The sequence below is a fragment of the Tubulanus polymorphus genome, chromosome 3, assembly GCF_964204645.1.
Source record: "Tubulanus polymorphus chromosome 3, tnTubPoly1.2, whole genome shotgun sequence".
NCBI lineage: Eukaryota > Metazoa > Nemertea > Palaeonemertea > Tubulaniformes > Tubulanidae > Tubulanus > Tubulanus polymorphus.
This window is the reverse complement of record NC_134027.1, coordinates 7,137,195-7,150,540: the sequence shown is the minus strand read 5'-3', so window position 1 is coordinate 7,150,540 and position 13,346 is coordinate 7,137,195. Positions and strand designations below refer to the sequence as shown.

The following is a 13,346-nucleotide window of genomic DNA, read 5'->3' as shown; positions in this document are numbered from 1 at the left end:
CCATTTCTCATATTCAAGACTGCTGGCTGTGAGACTACTGGTAGTCAAATGAATGATTAAGACAAACCCTTTTGTACACTAGCCCTGGGCCAAGCAGGGATTTTGGCTTCTGGCTTCTGGAATTGGATTCAAATCATCTAGCTCCCACAGTAGCCTTTCCTGGTTTCAGTTTGAGTAGGGCAAGGTTTACCACATTTCGTTAAGAGATTGCATACTACCACCGAGCATCCATCCTTCCTTTGTCAGATTCATTTTAAAAGTGGGACTGTCGTTTCCTTTCTTGTTCTGAAGCATTCTCTCATATAAACTCGTCATCCAGTTCTCTCTTGACTTAAACGGAATCAAAATAATTTCAAACGACATTTTATCTTGAAAACAATAGTATTCTATTTTATTACAAAGGAATTACATTCATCATGATTATATTAAAAAATTCACATTTCACAATCGATATTCATGGCTTGATATGATATTACCGCATACCAGTAGTGTCTATTTCCAGAATATTTGCTCCCCTGGACATAAAAAAGAGTTTGTTAAGAGTGACTAAGAGATAGACAATTAATTCATATTTACTTCTAGTCAAACCTATACTGAGGAGGCCTATGCTGACAAATAAAATTCTAGCTATAAAGCTTCCAATACTGATTTCATCAAGATTTTACTATAAAAATCCCTTTAAAACACCTAAGTACTCCAGCGGGTTACAGTCTTTTTACAGTAGTTGTTCAAAGTTCCGATAGATGTCAGCACCATCTGTTGATAGTTCACGCGCACAGTCGTATATCACCGTTTGTTCAAGCGAAGATTCTTTTCTATTTCAAATTGTCGCAGATCAGTCCTCTCTAAAAATGCTTTTCTTTCCAAGTAACTAAAATGAATATTTCATGAGATTCATTACTGTAACGTTTTTTCTTTGATTAATACTATCTTAAAAGACACTAAAAGAGAATTAATTCAAGTTACCCTTCTTTTCCACGATTGTGTGTCTGCAGTTCTTCAGATATTCCTTCTTTTTCCTTAAAACTATCCCAGTCAAGCTTTGATTTGTTCTGAAACAGTAGAGCATTCATAATTGATCAAAATTTATCGAAACCACTTCTTACACTTATACACTGTACTGCCCATTGAAAAACTTACCAATGTACTTATCTTAGGTTTTTTGCTTATCTTGCCCAAGACACTTCCAAGTCCACCTGCGGGTCTTTTTATCCTGTACAAAGACAATTGCAATAGCAAAATCATAAATACTTTTAGGAACCCACAGAACCAAAAATATGTAAAACTTACCCAGGCACAATTGGCGATTTTACAGTTTCACCAGCATTTTCTGTAGAGCTACTACTAGCACTAAGTTCTTTTGCTTCCTTTGAATCTGCATCAACCTTTTTTGTAATCCTAAAATTTTCAAAAAAAACCATACAGAACAGGAAACTAGACACAAGGCTTTCATTCGCTTTGATTTCATTGACTACTTACTCAACTGCCTCGCCAGCAAAATCAAAGACTTTTGTAATCGTGACTTTTTCTTTCTTATCTTTAGACACCTCACTTGACTTCAATGACGATGACATCGATGTAGAAACTGGCTAAAAAGCAATAATTAAATATTTCTATAAAATGTACTGAAAAAAATATGTTGGAGTTAATTATTTAGTACAAATACAAACCTTTGCTTTAAAAGTTAGTGAACTCAGGCTAGAATTACTGGCCGTAGTTTTAGGCTTCGGTTTCGTCCCAACATCACCGAGGAAACTTGCCCACAAGTTGTCGGCTTTCTTTTTTTCAGTTGCTTCCTTTTTCAGTACTTTCTCAGCCTCTATCTTCTCGCTGAGCTGTTCTGCTTCTTGAGCATCTTCACAAGTATCTTTCTCTGATTCACCTTCTAATCTTATACCACCAGTTCTTTTCCTGAAAGATTATTGAATGAAGCACTAGATGCATTTGTAAATGCACTTTGTAAATGCACGTCACTGCATTCCCTTGAGCCAGTTTAACAACAACAAAAATTATGATAAGTTGCAGATAAAAATACCCTCATATCCAAAAATCTAAAATAAATTTGATTAGCTTGCTAGACCCAACCAATATAAGATTTAAGAAATATATCATTATTCTACTTTCTTATTGTTATTCTCATTCACCATACAGGCCAGTTTACCTCGCCGTTCCTGGAAGCTGTTTTGAATTTATCTTCTTATTTATGGGCTGTTCTGTTCCTTCATCTTCTCCAGAATCTTCCTCTTCACTTACAGCTTCACCGGCTGCATAACATAAACATTTTAATTTAGAAACAACCAAAATTGAAATGGTTCTCGTCGGTAAATAGTTTTACAGAAACTAGATTTCAAGAGAATACAGAAATTATCTCACCATCTGGAACATAATCTTCATCATCACTCGACATATCATCATCACCATCATCCAGGTGCAATAGTTCGGACATATTAGACGTCTTAAGCCGTAATTAACAACGATAATTAATCACAATACAACACAGCGTCTCTATATTACCGCGCATGAACACTTCAAGGTCGCGTGGAGTGTAATAACCTCCGAATTTCTTATTTTTCCAGTTTTTTGGCCCGATTTTAGATCATGGGAGGGAATTCTAGTTCAACTCGACGTATTACAATTGAAGAGGATGATGGACCAGGAATGGTTAAGGTGATTTTACCGCCCGTATCCTCCTTGATGTGATAAACAAATCATTTATCTGTTGTCCCTCGATTCAATTCAATTTAAATCAAATTGATTGTAGCGAGCTGTGTAGTGCGAGTACCAGTTGGGCCTAATAATTAGTCAGTATAACATATTTTTTACCTATTTTTCAGATTTCATCATCGGTTGTTAGACGTCTCAAAGGTGAAGCAGAAATACATGGTATGTTATTCAGTACAGTAAGAAAAGATCAGTTGATTTCCAAGTCGATGATTAACTTTACTTAAGTGTTAACTGCTGTCTGTGCTATATAGAATTGTCAATTATCTTTGCACTTTTTCAGTTGTTTCTGCTTATTTTATAACTTAGGTGATGATACCTCACCTAAGACAGGAAAACCAAAATTAGCCTCCAAATCAGCACCAATGCAATCTGTGGATGATTTGAAAAGAATTGAGAATATGTACCACTCCAAGTTTCAACAACTTGAGAAAAAGGTGATAAGTTTATCTTATATCGTATATCAATATGTTTTACTGTTCTTCTTATATGATGTTAAACTTATCTCTATAATGTTTGTTTTCGTATGTTTCAGCAAGCAGAAATGTACCGCGATAACAAAGATCAATTCACACAGGCTGTTGAAGAAGTTGAGAAAAAGTTTGTGTAAGTATTTAATGTGCCCAGAAGATATTAAACTACAAGCATTTTTGTTTGATGATTAAAACTGTGTGTCGATTCTCTATCATTTCAGGAAACAAACGTTCAACCCAGTATGCCAAGACTTACAGCAGGCTGTATTAGAATGTTACCAAAAAAATCCGAAACAATCTCTGCTTTGTTCAACTCAAGTTAAAGATTTTATGCAATGTGTGGAAGACACTAGAAAGGTATGTATATGTTGGCAGGGTGTGAAATTACTCAGTATTTCAAAAATTCATAAAGACTAAGACTGAAAAAACTCAAATTGGTTTGATCCTTCCAGCATTTGTCTTCCAAAAGATATCTGATTCAAAATCTCTTCATTTCAGAATGTGCTAACGAGAAAAGGATAGTGATACGCTGGCTAATATAGTATAGGACATATATAGTATTTAATGAGATGAAAATTAGAATGCTGTGTGTGATATGTAGCGATGTTTTATTGTGCGAGGCAGATCATCACCCTAAACTTTAGTACTGCTGTATTTTAACAGTGTGTGTTACTCTTAGGGAGAACTGTTATGATGTTAAGAAATAAATTTGTACTGAATAATAACTGACTTGTTTTTGATTAATTAAACAAGTGTTTTGACTAAGAAGGGACTATGGATTTGTCACCAGAGATACATGATTTGGAAATTCTTTGGAAAAATTCTACACGCTATGCTTAGAATTGGTAAAGCTCTATCAAAAGCTTAGGTCCAGAAATTTGGTAACTAGCAATTAATGGTAACTTCTAATCATGATAATAACACTATATGGAATTCTGTCATCGTCGATAAATAGTATGCTTTTTACTCAAGGCCGTTGACCAATCAATTCAATTCTTTATTGATACTGATACGTGACGGCTTGCTGGCTTGCTGAGTGGTACGAATTATCGAATTGGTAGATATAACCGATGATAAATCTTTTAAGAAGAAAGTGGTTTTATTCTAACTTCAAGAGGTTGGTAACTAGCACTGTTTTGTTTTATGAAATTCTATCTAACACTGAAATATAACAATCTTACTCTCCGGCCATGGCTGGCTTTTGACCTGGCACTCTGCAGTCACCATAATTAGTTACCTAATCGTTGGTGGTAAGCTTTTTATAATCGGATGGGCTTATACTTATGGCTTGTGGTTTGCAAAAATATCCGATCGTGAAACTAAACCACAGACAGGTTACTGACTACAGTCACCACAGTAGTAGTGCCACCTCATAACCTCAATAACTAACATCATCATCAACATTCTCATCATCAACTTTTGTTTATTGTACTTCATTATTCGTTAGATTGGTGTCAACAACAAAAGTCTTGATGGATTCAAAAGTTAATGGTATTGATGTCAACAGCAATAATGATGATGGCAAGACAACCGCAAAATGTGAAATAATAGATCAAGAGGTTGGTTAGCCCTGGGCTTATCCTAGTTTAAGAATTAATGTTCTAACTGCAGTTTAGGTCACCTTCCATCTATGTGACACTAGTATTTCTATGGTTATGGTTAGGTTAGGTACATAACCATTAGGGACACATAAACTGCAGTAGCTCCCAAATTACATATGATAAGTATGTATTTATATTTTTCAAGTATTCTGAATTCATAATTGTAGACGATTGCATCGGGTAAATGGCTTTCTCTAAATGAAATATCGTACAAAGACACTACAGGTAAAATAAGGTAAGATAATTTCAAGAATGCTTGTATTATAGTTTTTTCTAGTTGGAAAAGGACCTACTATTTGATTTTTTTCACTCTAGGAAATGGGAATCGTGCGAACGCACAACACGGAAAACAAATGGTGATGGTGAGTTTGATTATTATAAGGTTATATGATGAAGTGGTTTGTTTTCATTGGAAGTTGAAGATATATTCATTCTGTTATATTTCAGGAGTAGTTATTATCGCTGTGTTGAAGCGAGTTTTGATGTACGACTGCATAATTCTGGTAAAACAGTTTCGTCCCCCGATGAAATGTTATACCCTCGAATTTCCTGCTGGTTAGTTTGGATTGTGGTTTTCTCAACGGGTATAAACTCTTTTCGTATATTCTTCATCAAATTTGATGCGATACAAATTTCAGGATTGATAGATGAAGGAGAAACATTAGCTCAAACAGCTTTGCGTGAATTAAAAGAAGAAACTGGATATACTGGCACTGTGAAACATGTATCACCTTGTAAGTAGACTCATGCAATTCTTCATATTCAAAATCTTCACCTCCAAGACATATGTACCAATATGGAAGTCAATGTCATTTCTAATTCAGTTTTAACTTTGGATCCCGGTGTAAGCAACTCAACTGCAGCACTGGTGTCAGCAGAAATAGATGGAAATGCCCATATCAACAGAAAACCGACTAAATGCTTGGACGATTCAGGTGCATTGTTCCGTTTAGAATTGTATTGTATTATTTGCAAAATATTGATTCACCAGAAATGAACATGGATGTGAACTTCTTTTCAGAATCCATTGAAGTCATCCTCATTCCAGTAAATGACCTCATGGAAAGATTACAAGGTGAACTAATTTTGCACTCGTATACCCTTACTTTTATCTAAGTTTTATCAATCATTTGATAGTCAAAGTATTGTCGTCTTATCATTGTCTGCTTCCAGCATATACCAATAGCGGGATAGTTATCAATGCTGTAGTGTATAACTATGCATTTGGACTGACTCAGGGATTATACCATCCGAAATTAGAAACTCTCCACAACAAATAAATGTCAGGAAAACCAATTTCATGAACTGTTTTTGCCGTTTTATATTGTTATAATGTTATGTATTCGTACTGAAATGTCAATAACAATAATGTATATATAGGAAACAATAAAATAACCAAAATATAGTCCGCACTATTACCGTTTGTTTTCCTGATATTTTGATTTTTAATCAAATTTGATCGGTTTTATGGGGTATCTTGTCGTCGTCCAAGTGTTCCATCGAAATTTTAAGGAAATCTGTTGCGATAGAGTGAAACTTCATTACAATAAGCTTCGGGAAAACAGTTAATTCAACTGATAGTTATTTGATAAACAGTTTTTTGACTTCGAAATTCAATGAAATCAGATTTTCGTATCATGGAGTTCCACTGTATCTCATCGCAATGAAAATCTTTGAGGCAGAAATTAACGTTATACAGTTCTTTATTCATATCATGTGTACTCGTATATTAAAATGCTACAAAAATGTATTCGATGAATTACAAAAGAACAGAAAAATACTGTGCAATAAAGTTTTATAAGGCTCCAAAAGGGAATGCATATTTCACGGAAAAATAACTGTCTCCAGTTTTTAAGCAATATTAACCAACAAATCACACAAAGACCATCAGAAGTAAGCCCGAAGATAGAGATTCGTGACAAAGACCAGATATTAGTTCTAAGATGTGTCCAACAACATTCTACATCGCTTTATAAATAATTAGCACGTCTAATTACTGGAAGGCAAGAGATTAAATTTCTAGAAGCTTTTTGACAGCTAAATACAGTAAAACCTGCTTTATCTCGATTAGTAAAATCATGGACTCTAAAACTATTCATTTTAGAGTCCACAGTAAATCAGATATTAATCAATGCAGAATCAGACAGGTAGAAAATGATTTTCAATCCAGGTTTCTAATAAAAACCCAAGACTTAATTTTCATCAGCCCAAAATGATCCAGATTATGTATGCCTTACTGTACTGACAGAAAAAAGTTTTGATTTTAGATTTACACAATAGTTTGATCATTTCTAAATACTGATGAAAGGTTTGTTGATCAGTTTAGAATTCCCCAAAGTTAATGTGACGAGTCTCTTGAGCATGTTGCTGAGCTTCGACTTGGCCTTTTAACGCTTTCTGGCAGATCAAACAACGCAACGTGAAATTCGTGACGTCAGTGTACTGCCTACTAGCCTTCGCTTGGGCAGCGAATTCCAACGCGAGTGCCAGGATTTTGTCGTCATTTGTCGAAAATTGAAATCCAACTATTTTTCCGTCACTTTCTAAAACGAGCGGATCGTAATGAATTCCGTCGTAAATCAACAAAACGCGTTTCGAATAGTTCATATTTTCGCCGAACCGGTCAACCCGCACGGTCTGCGTGTCGATAACGTCTATTTCGACTCCGTAACATTTCGACAGAATCGAAACTTCTATCGCACCGCCCCAAGTTTCATCGCTCATTATCCAATTGCAATATTCACTGTTCGATTTTTCGAGTATAGCTTCATTGTACATTTCAGGATCGCTGAGCACGACGCCAGCAATCAGTTCTCTCATGTGAGGCGCACAGGATAAATCCATTCTACCTTCCATGACGAAGAATACGCTAGTGAACAAACACGAGTTGTTAGCCGGGACGACTTTGCGAACAATGGTCTCTCGTTTGACGGAGGTAAAATTTGAATTCAGCGTGTTCGTGTCAGTTTTGTTGCTCCTATCTTCCTCAACAATTATGGTATCCCCGTAACGTATTGAGAGTGTCGACAGCAGTTGTTTGCCGTCTTGCGTATCCATCAGTTTTGGAGGAAAACCGCTCCTCAGTTTCAAACAATCTCGGTTGATGTTTGTCAGTTGTGCAATATTCTCTTTCAAGTCGTCAACAGTGGACATTGTCGTAAGATTCTTGATGGTGTACTGCCCAGTTTTAGCTTTGCATCGCAATAGAAGCTGAGTACTTGCCATGTCGATGTTGCAGACCACGCCGTATGATAATGATATCAGTTACAGATTTGAATGAAGGACAAAATTTCAATGACAGCTAAAAATAGAAATGAAGAATGATATTCATCAAATGATTGGTAAAATCATGATTTTCAGCTCCTTTTATCATTTTTGCGTTTCATTAATACTTATACCCCATACGATATATATGGAATCGACATAATTGCATCAATTCAAATATGATACTCTATTCACGCGTAGTTTAGTAATGTTACAATTATCAAATTAGAGCCCATCACCTGATTAAAAGCTACTTCTGGGTTATATTACTTCTGGTGCTGGAATTGTACACTGCAGACAGCTCTTGTGTAAAACGTCATCGATATCAGTGTGGCAATTTGGAAACCGTATATTTGTTACATTGTATGCTAAATAATTTGGTTTTTGAGATTCATGTTAGACTGGTCGCCTGTCCAATTCTGCGCCACCTGTATTCGCAGTCAGGACCCTGTTCCACAGTTGTTAGTTAAGGGTAACTAAAGGTGAATGTTTGACCGTCCGAGGTTACCATGCCTACAAACCATTGAAGTGTCGACAGATTGGAGATTTAAAACTGTCTCATTTTTTCCACTCGAGTGTTCAGTTACCGTCGTTAAGTGAGCACTGGATTCGGTATCACTCGATTCAAATTTATTATAAATTTTTTAGTGGTTTTTAATGTGTATTTTTTCACTGTTATTGAATAAAAAGATATTTTACGTTAGAAATAAATTGTGAATATACAACTTATTTCATTTGTAGTTGTTATTGTACGGACACGAAACCGGACTCGGCGGCAACGTAGACTGGTTCCCGGTCTCTATGTAGACATTCTAAAATAGAGGGCAAATTTTCCCGAAATTTCCATCGAAGATAGAGCTATGCAGGAGCTACAGCCCGGTGTTTATAATTTTCACCCGATGCAAGGGCTCCTTGGGGGTCTAATTGACGCCCGAAGACCCACAATATCAAAAATAGTTTAGAAATTCATAAGTAAAATACAAAACGGTCAAAGTCTCTGAAACTTTCAGAAAAGATAGAACTTTTCAAGAGCTACAGTCCAGTATATAGTTGTTGCCCGGTGCAAGGGCGCCTTGGGGGTCTAATTCACGCCCAAAGACCCCAAAATATCAAAAATATTGTTTAAAAATTAACAAGTTAAATACAAAACGGTCAAAGTCTCTGAAACTTTCAGAGAAGATAGAACTTTTCAAGAGCTACAGCCCAGAATATAGTTGTTGCCCGGTGCATGGGCTTCTTGGGGGTCTAATTGACGCCCAAAACCCCAAAATATCAATAATAATGTTTAGAAATTAATAAGTAAAATACAAAACGGTCAAAAACTCTGAAAATTTCAGAGAAGATAGATCTAAACAAGAGCTACAGCCCAGTATACAGTTGTTGCCCGGTGCAAGGGCTACTTGGGGGTCTAATTGACGCCCAAAGACCCCAAAATATCTAAAATAATGTTTAGAAATTAAGATGAAAACCTCCATTCAGCATCAGGGCCACTCTGAATCAGTATCAGTAATTACTGGGTTCGAACCCGGGACATCCCCGTACATCCTCTATTCAGCATCAGTACCGCTCTGAATCAGTTATCAGTAATTGCTTTTGTTAAGGTATCAACATTTTACCGTACGGTGCTGCCTCTATGCTCACTGTTAGCGGGATTTTTATACACTAACTAAAGTCAACTCTGGCAAGCTAAGGTCACGGAGTATAACTGGACAGCACGTCGAGTTGACTTTAGTTAGCGTATGAAAATCCCGCTTACGATGAGCATAGCGGCAGCACTGTACGGTCGGGACACCCCTGTGGATCCTCTATTCAACATCAGGACCACTCTGAACCAGTATCAGTAATTACTGGGTTCGAACCTTAGAGATGATCAGGAGGTCATCGGCTACATTTACCGAAAGCATGAAGAAAATAAAAACAATGATTTTTACAAGAGAAACACAAATCTCATGTAATTAATCATGTAATGTTAACACCAATAGAAGGATACTGGGTGCCACTTTTAAAGGCAAAGTTTACTATTCAGGACTCTGCTTCTGTATATAAAAATCAAACCGATCATCAGAGTGGAAATATCAAATAGCGGGTGGTGAAAAATATATGCCGTCACAAAATATTACCGAGGGGCACTTAAATTTTAGACCGTACAAACAATGTATTGGGCAATACGGTCTGGATCCGCCCCTGATGGCTATAGTGACAATCAAAAAGATTGCTAATTTCGTAATTACTCTTCGGCAGCTCAACACTCGCTTCTAACCGGTCAACAAGTGTTAGTGTGTCCGGGTTGAATTGGTAAACTGTATTGCCAATATTCGATTATCATGTTTTCCGGACATCCTCGTCTACGCACAATGTTGGTGGGAATATTGGGTTGAAAAAAGAGGTGGATTGCAAGATAACAAAAACCACTGACTGGTGAACTAACAGTTCAGAGTAGCTAAACAGATAAAGAATTTCAATCATATTTATTCTCATACAGTGTACAACAATTATACAAAATGCCAGGTTTGTGCTCGAGGAATTATAACGTAAGCTCCTCAAACACGTGGACTGTATTTCAAAAACAGTCCAACCATGGACGTATAAACTATAAACTAGAGTTTATACATCCATGGTTGTAGGCCATAGACTCGCCCACAACCATGGACTCTCGAGTCCATGGCTCCCCGCACTAAAACCAGAGATAAACCTGGCCAAATACTCTGGAAAGCGTAGGATTAAGTAATCAATCTGATTTACAGTTTTACATCATTTTATTTTCACATATCATATCATTAACTTTTAGCTTATTTTCTCAAATTTCAATAGTAATTTTATTTCTATTACTATGAATGAAATTGTAATAACTCTAAACCACAAAAGTAACATGTAAAGTATTTCGAAGTTTTAATATACAATACATTTCCACTACTACTGATTTTATACAATTTGCATCAATAGGAAAATAACAAAAATACACAAAGAATTATAAACTTTTATCCATAAAATACAGCAAATTGGACTAGTCAGAAAGTCTAAGATTATGAATTTGACAATTCATGAGGTCAATATAACCGACACTTTGTTATATTTCATGAAATATTAATCTACAGTGTCAACTTTTCAAATGACATTTAATTATCAAGAAAAAGCTCATATAAATATTTAATATTTTATAAACTGTTTAATTTCTTTCTTAAATAAATGGATGGTTTCATTCCAACTGGGAAAAGTGATTTGAAACATTATTTAGTTGCTGGAGGTTTAATATTGGCAGCATTATATTTTTACTATGAGAATATTTCAAAAGATTTGATGAATGAAAATAAAAAATTGAGTAAAAAATTAAAGAAGTTAAATGGAAACAATCACAGAAATAAAAAGAAAAAAAAAGTTAATTTAGAAAATGATTTAGAGGATTAAAACAGCATCTTATAATTTCATATATTTTGACTATAAAAATGAGTGAAAATATATTAAACATATTACATCTAATATATAAAAATCAACTGAATATTAAATAAATTATTATGCTTACAGGTTTATTTTCTTTTTCAATTTATAGTATAAAACAGTTGTTAGAATTCTATGATAGTTGTAAAATTAGATATACAGAATTGAAAGAAAATATAAATTATCTATCAGATCGAATGAATTATATTAAATGCTGTGAAATATGTAATAAAAGATATAAAAATAAAAAGAGTTTGAGAAATCATAAATATATTCATGAATTAGATGATAAACTGTATAATTCAAATTCAATATCAAGTGCATCTAATTTATAAAAAGGTTTAGATTTTATATTGTATCTCTTTTTTAAAGTTGTAAAACTAATTCCTGTTTCACGCAATTTAAATCTAAATATAAATTTATTCAATACTGTAAACATTGAATTAGTTGAAGATATAACAGTTGCTCCTTCAGTTTTAATATATTTTTTTGCTTCAATAATGAATTCTGATTTTATCATCATTTTGATTAATTGTGAGGTATAAACATGGGATATTCTTAATTGTAAACATTGATAAAATAAGTAAAAAGGAGGACTCTTCAATATTTTTACTTATCCTAGATTTATACCCTATAAATTTCCTTGCTAATAAATCACCATAATAACAGAAATAAAAGCATTTTTCAATCAAATCATAAATACATACAGTCTGTTGAACCTCATCAAATAATGATTTAAGTTGTAAATATGCAGGTGAATAGTAAATATTTTCTTTTTTTAAGTATTGTTTTATTTTTTCCATCACTTTTAATCCTCTTTTAAATGAAATACTTGTTATTTCAATTCTAATTAATCCTGTTTCAATTGATTTTTCAAATGATTCTTTTAACCTCTCTTGATAGCAATTTATGTAACTCATTAAATTTGAACCGAAATTTATATTTACACCAGGAGATTTGAATTGACATGCTGTTTTATTATAGATCTTTATTTTATCATCCTTATGTAATGCTGAAACACAACTATTGGAGAATTCTTTTAGAATTTTATATTTTCTATTTTCGAACATTGATTTTATTTCATCTGAATAAAATGATCCTTTAAAATCTTGTGTAACATCTACATCTAATATATTATAATTTTTTTCATTTAATAATTTTTCAATATTATTCATTTTCTGTATTAATTCATTTAAATTTTGATTGCATAATGAAATTTTAAATACAGCATAATCTGTTAATTTTAATTCTTGATTAATTCTACTCAAGATATATGATTTTGAATTATCATCATGAATTGTTAAAACACGTGTAATTTTTATAGCTAAGTTATCCAATATAATATCTCCTTGATTAAAACATTCTTTAATTTCATAATGTGTTATCTTTCTCTGATTAACGTTTAGAAAAGTTGTTCTATTTTCTTTAATAATTTCTTTTTCTAACATGATTTTATATAGCATTATATTATCGCAAAATATATCTGATGTTTCAATTAATTCATTATTTTCAGATTTATAATACTTATTTATATTTACTCCTGAAATATCTGCTAAATTATTGTTAACAGTTAAATAATATAATATTGAATTTATATATTTATTACTCATATCTTTCGCGGGAACTTTAATTAATCTTGAGCACATTTATATATCAAATTTTTATTAAAATAGGTTAAAATTTAAAAAGAGTTAGAGTTCGCTGAAACCTTACGCTTTAAAATATTTTTTTACCCTTATTGGTGTTATACACATGTAAAGTCATAAATATTATTTCATCAAATATTAAACCAGATCCTTCAAAATATTTCTCTTCTTTTTTAGTTTTTACTTCATTATAACATTTATCTAAT

The 13,346-nt window shown here is 33.6% G+C and overlaps 4 protein-coding genes across 7 annotated transcripts; 2 read left to right on the top strand and 2 right to left on the bottom strand.

Annotated features, from left to right (window-relative positions):
* Positions 1 to 377: 377 nt before the first annotated feature.
* Positions 378 to 2,514, bottom strand: LOC141901444 (craniofacial development protein 1-like). Its single transcript, XM_074788671.1, has 8 exons — positions 2,374 to 2,514; positions 2,162 to 2,264; positions 1,671 to 1,911; positions 1,480 to 1,589; positions 1,291 to 1,398; positions 1,141 to 1,213; positions 967 to 1,052; positions 378 to 871 (listed from the first exon to the last, which is right to left on the bottom strand). Exons 1-8 carry the CDS (start codon positions 2,444 to 2,446, stop codon positions 787 to 789), a joined length of 879 nt encoding a protein of 292 aa, XP_074644772.1. The 5' UTR covers positions 2,447 to 2,514; the 3' UTR covers positions 378 to 786.
* On the top strand, positions 2,512 to 3,908 carry LOC141901445 (MICOS complex subunit mic25a-like). The gene is made up of 6 exons (XM_074788672.1): positions 2,512 to 2,667; positions 2,835 to 2,883; positions 3,031 to 3,158; positions 3,257 to 3,327; positions 3,416 to 3,551; positions 3,693 to 3,908. The coding sequence occupies exons 1-6, from the start codon at positions 2,599 to 2,601 to the stop codon at positions 3,714 to 3,716; spliced, it is 477 nt and encodes a 158-aa protein (XP_074644773.1). The 5' UTR covers positions 2,512 to 2,598; the 3' UTR covers positions 3,717 to 3,908.
* Positions 3,909 to 4,176: 268 nt separating this feature from the next.
* On the top strand, positions 4,177 to 6,186 carry LOC141902400 (ADP-sugar pyrophosphatase-like). Of its 2 annotated transcripts, none has more exons than XM_074790109.1 (9): positions 4,177 to 4,311; positions 4,642 to 4,753; positions 4,963 to 5,030; positions 5,111 to 5,157; positions 5,243 to 5,350; positions 5,434 to 5,529; positions 5,620 to 5,730; positions 5,817 to 5,870; positions 5,969 to 6,186. In XM_074790109.1, exons 1-9 carry the CDS (start codon positions 4,265 to 4,267, stop codon positions 6,073 to 6,075), a joined length of 750 nt encoding a protein of 249 aa, XP_074646210.1. In that variant the 5' UTR covers positions 4,177 to 4,264; the 3' UTR covers positions 6,076 to 6,186. The 2 variants fall into 2 exon arrangements, with proteins under 2 accessions (XP_074646210.1, XP_074646209.1); XM_074790108.1 differs by having other exon boundaries at positions 5,787 to 5,870.
* Positions 6,187 to 6,293: 107 nt separating this feature from the next.
* On the bottom strand, positions 6,294 to 8,374 carry LOC141901893 (ubiquitin thioesterase OTU1-like). 3 transcript variants are annotated; one of them, XM_074789454.1, is made up of 2 exons: positions 8,299 to 8,374; positions 6,294 to 8,096 (listed from the first exon to the last, which is right to left on the bottom strand). In XM_074789454.1, exon 2 carries the CDS (start codon positions 8,018 to 8,020, stop codon positions 7,118 to 7,120), a length of 903 nt encoding a protein of 300 aa, XP_074645555.1. In that variant the 5' UTR covers positions 8,021 to 8,096; positions 8,299 to 8,374; the 3' UTR covers positions 6,294 to 7,117. The 3 variants fall into 3 exon arrangements, with proteins under 3 accessions (XP_074645555.1, XP_074645556.1, XP_074645557.1); XM_074789455.1 differs by having other exon boundaries at positions 8,330 to 8,356; XM_074789456.1 differs by lacking the exon at positions 8,299 to 8,374 and adding an exon at positions 8,194 to 8,219.
* Positions 8,375 to 13,346: the final 4,972 nt, after the last annotated feature.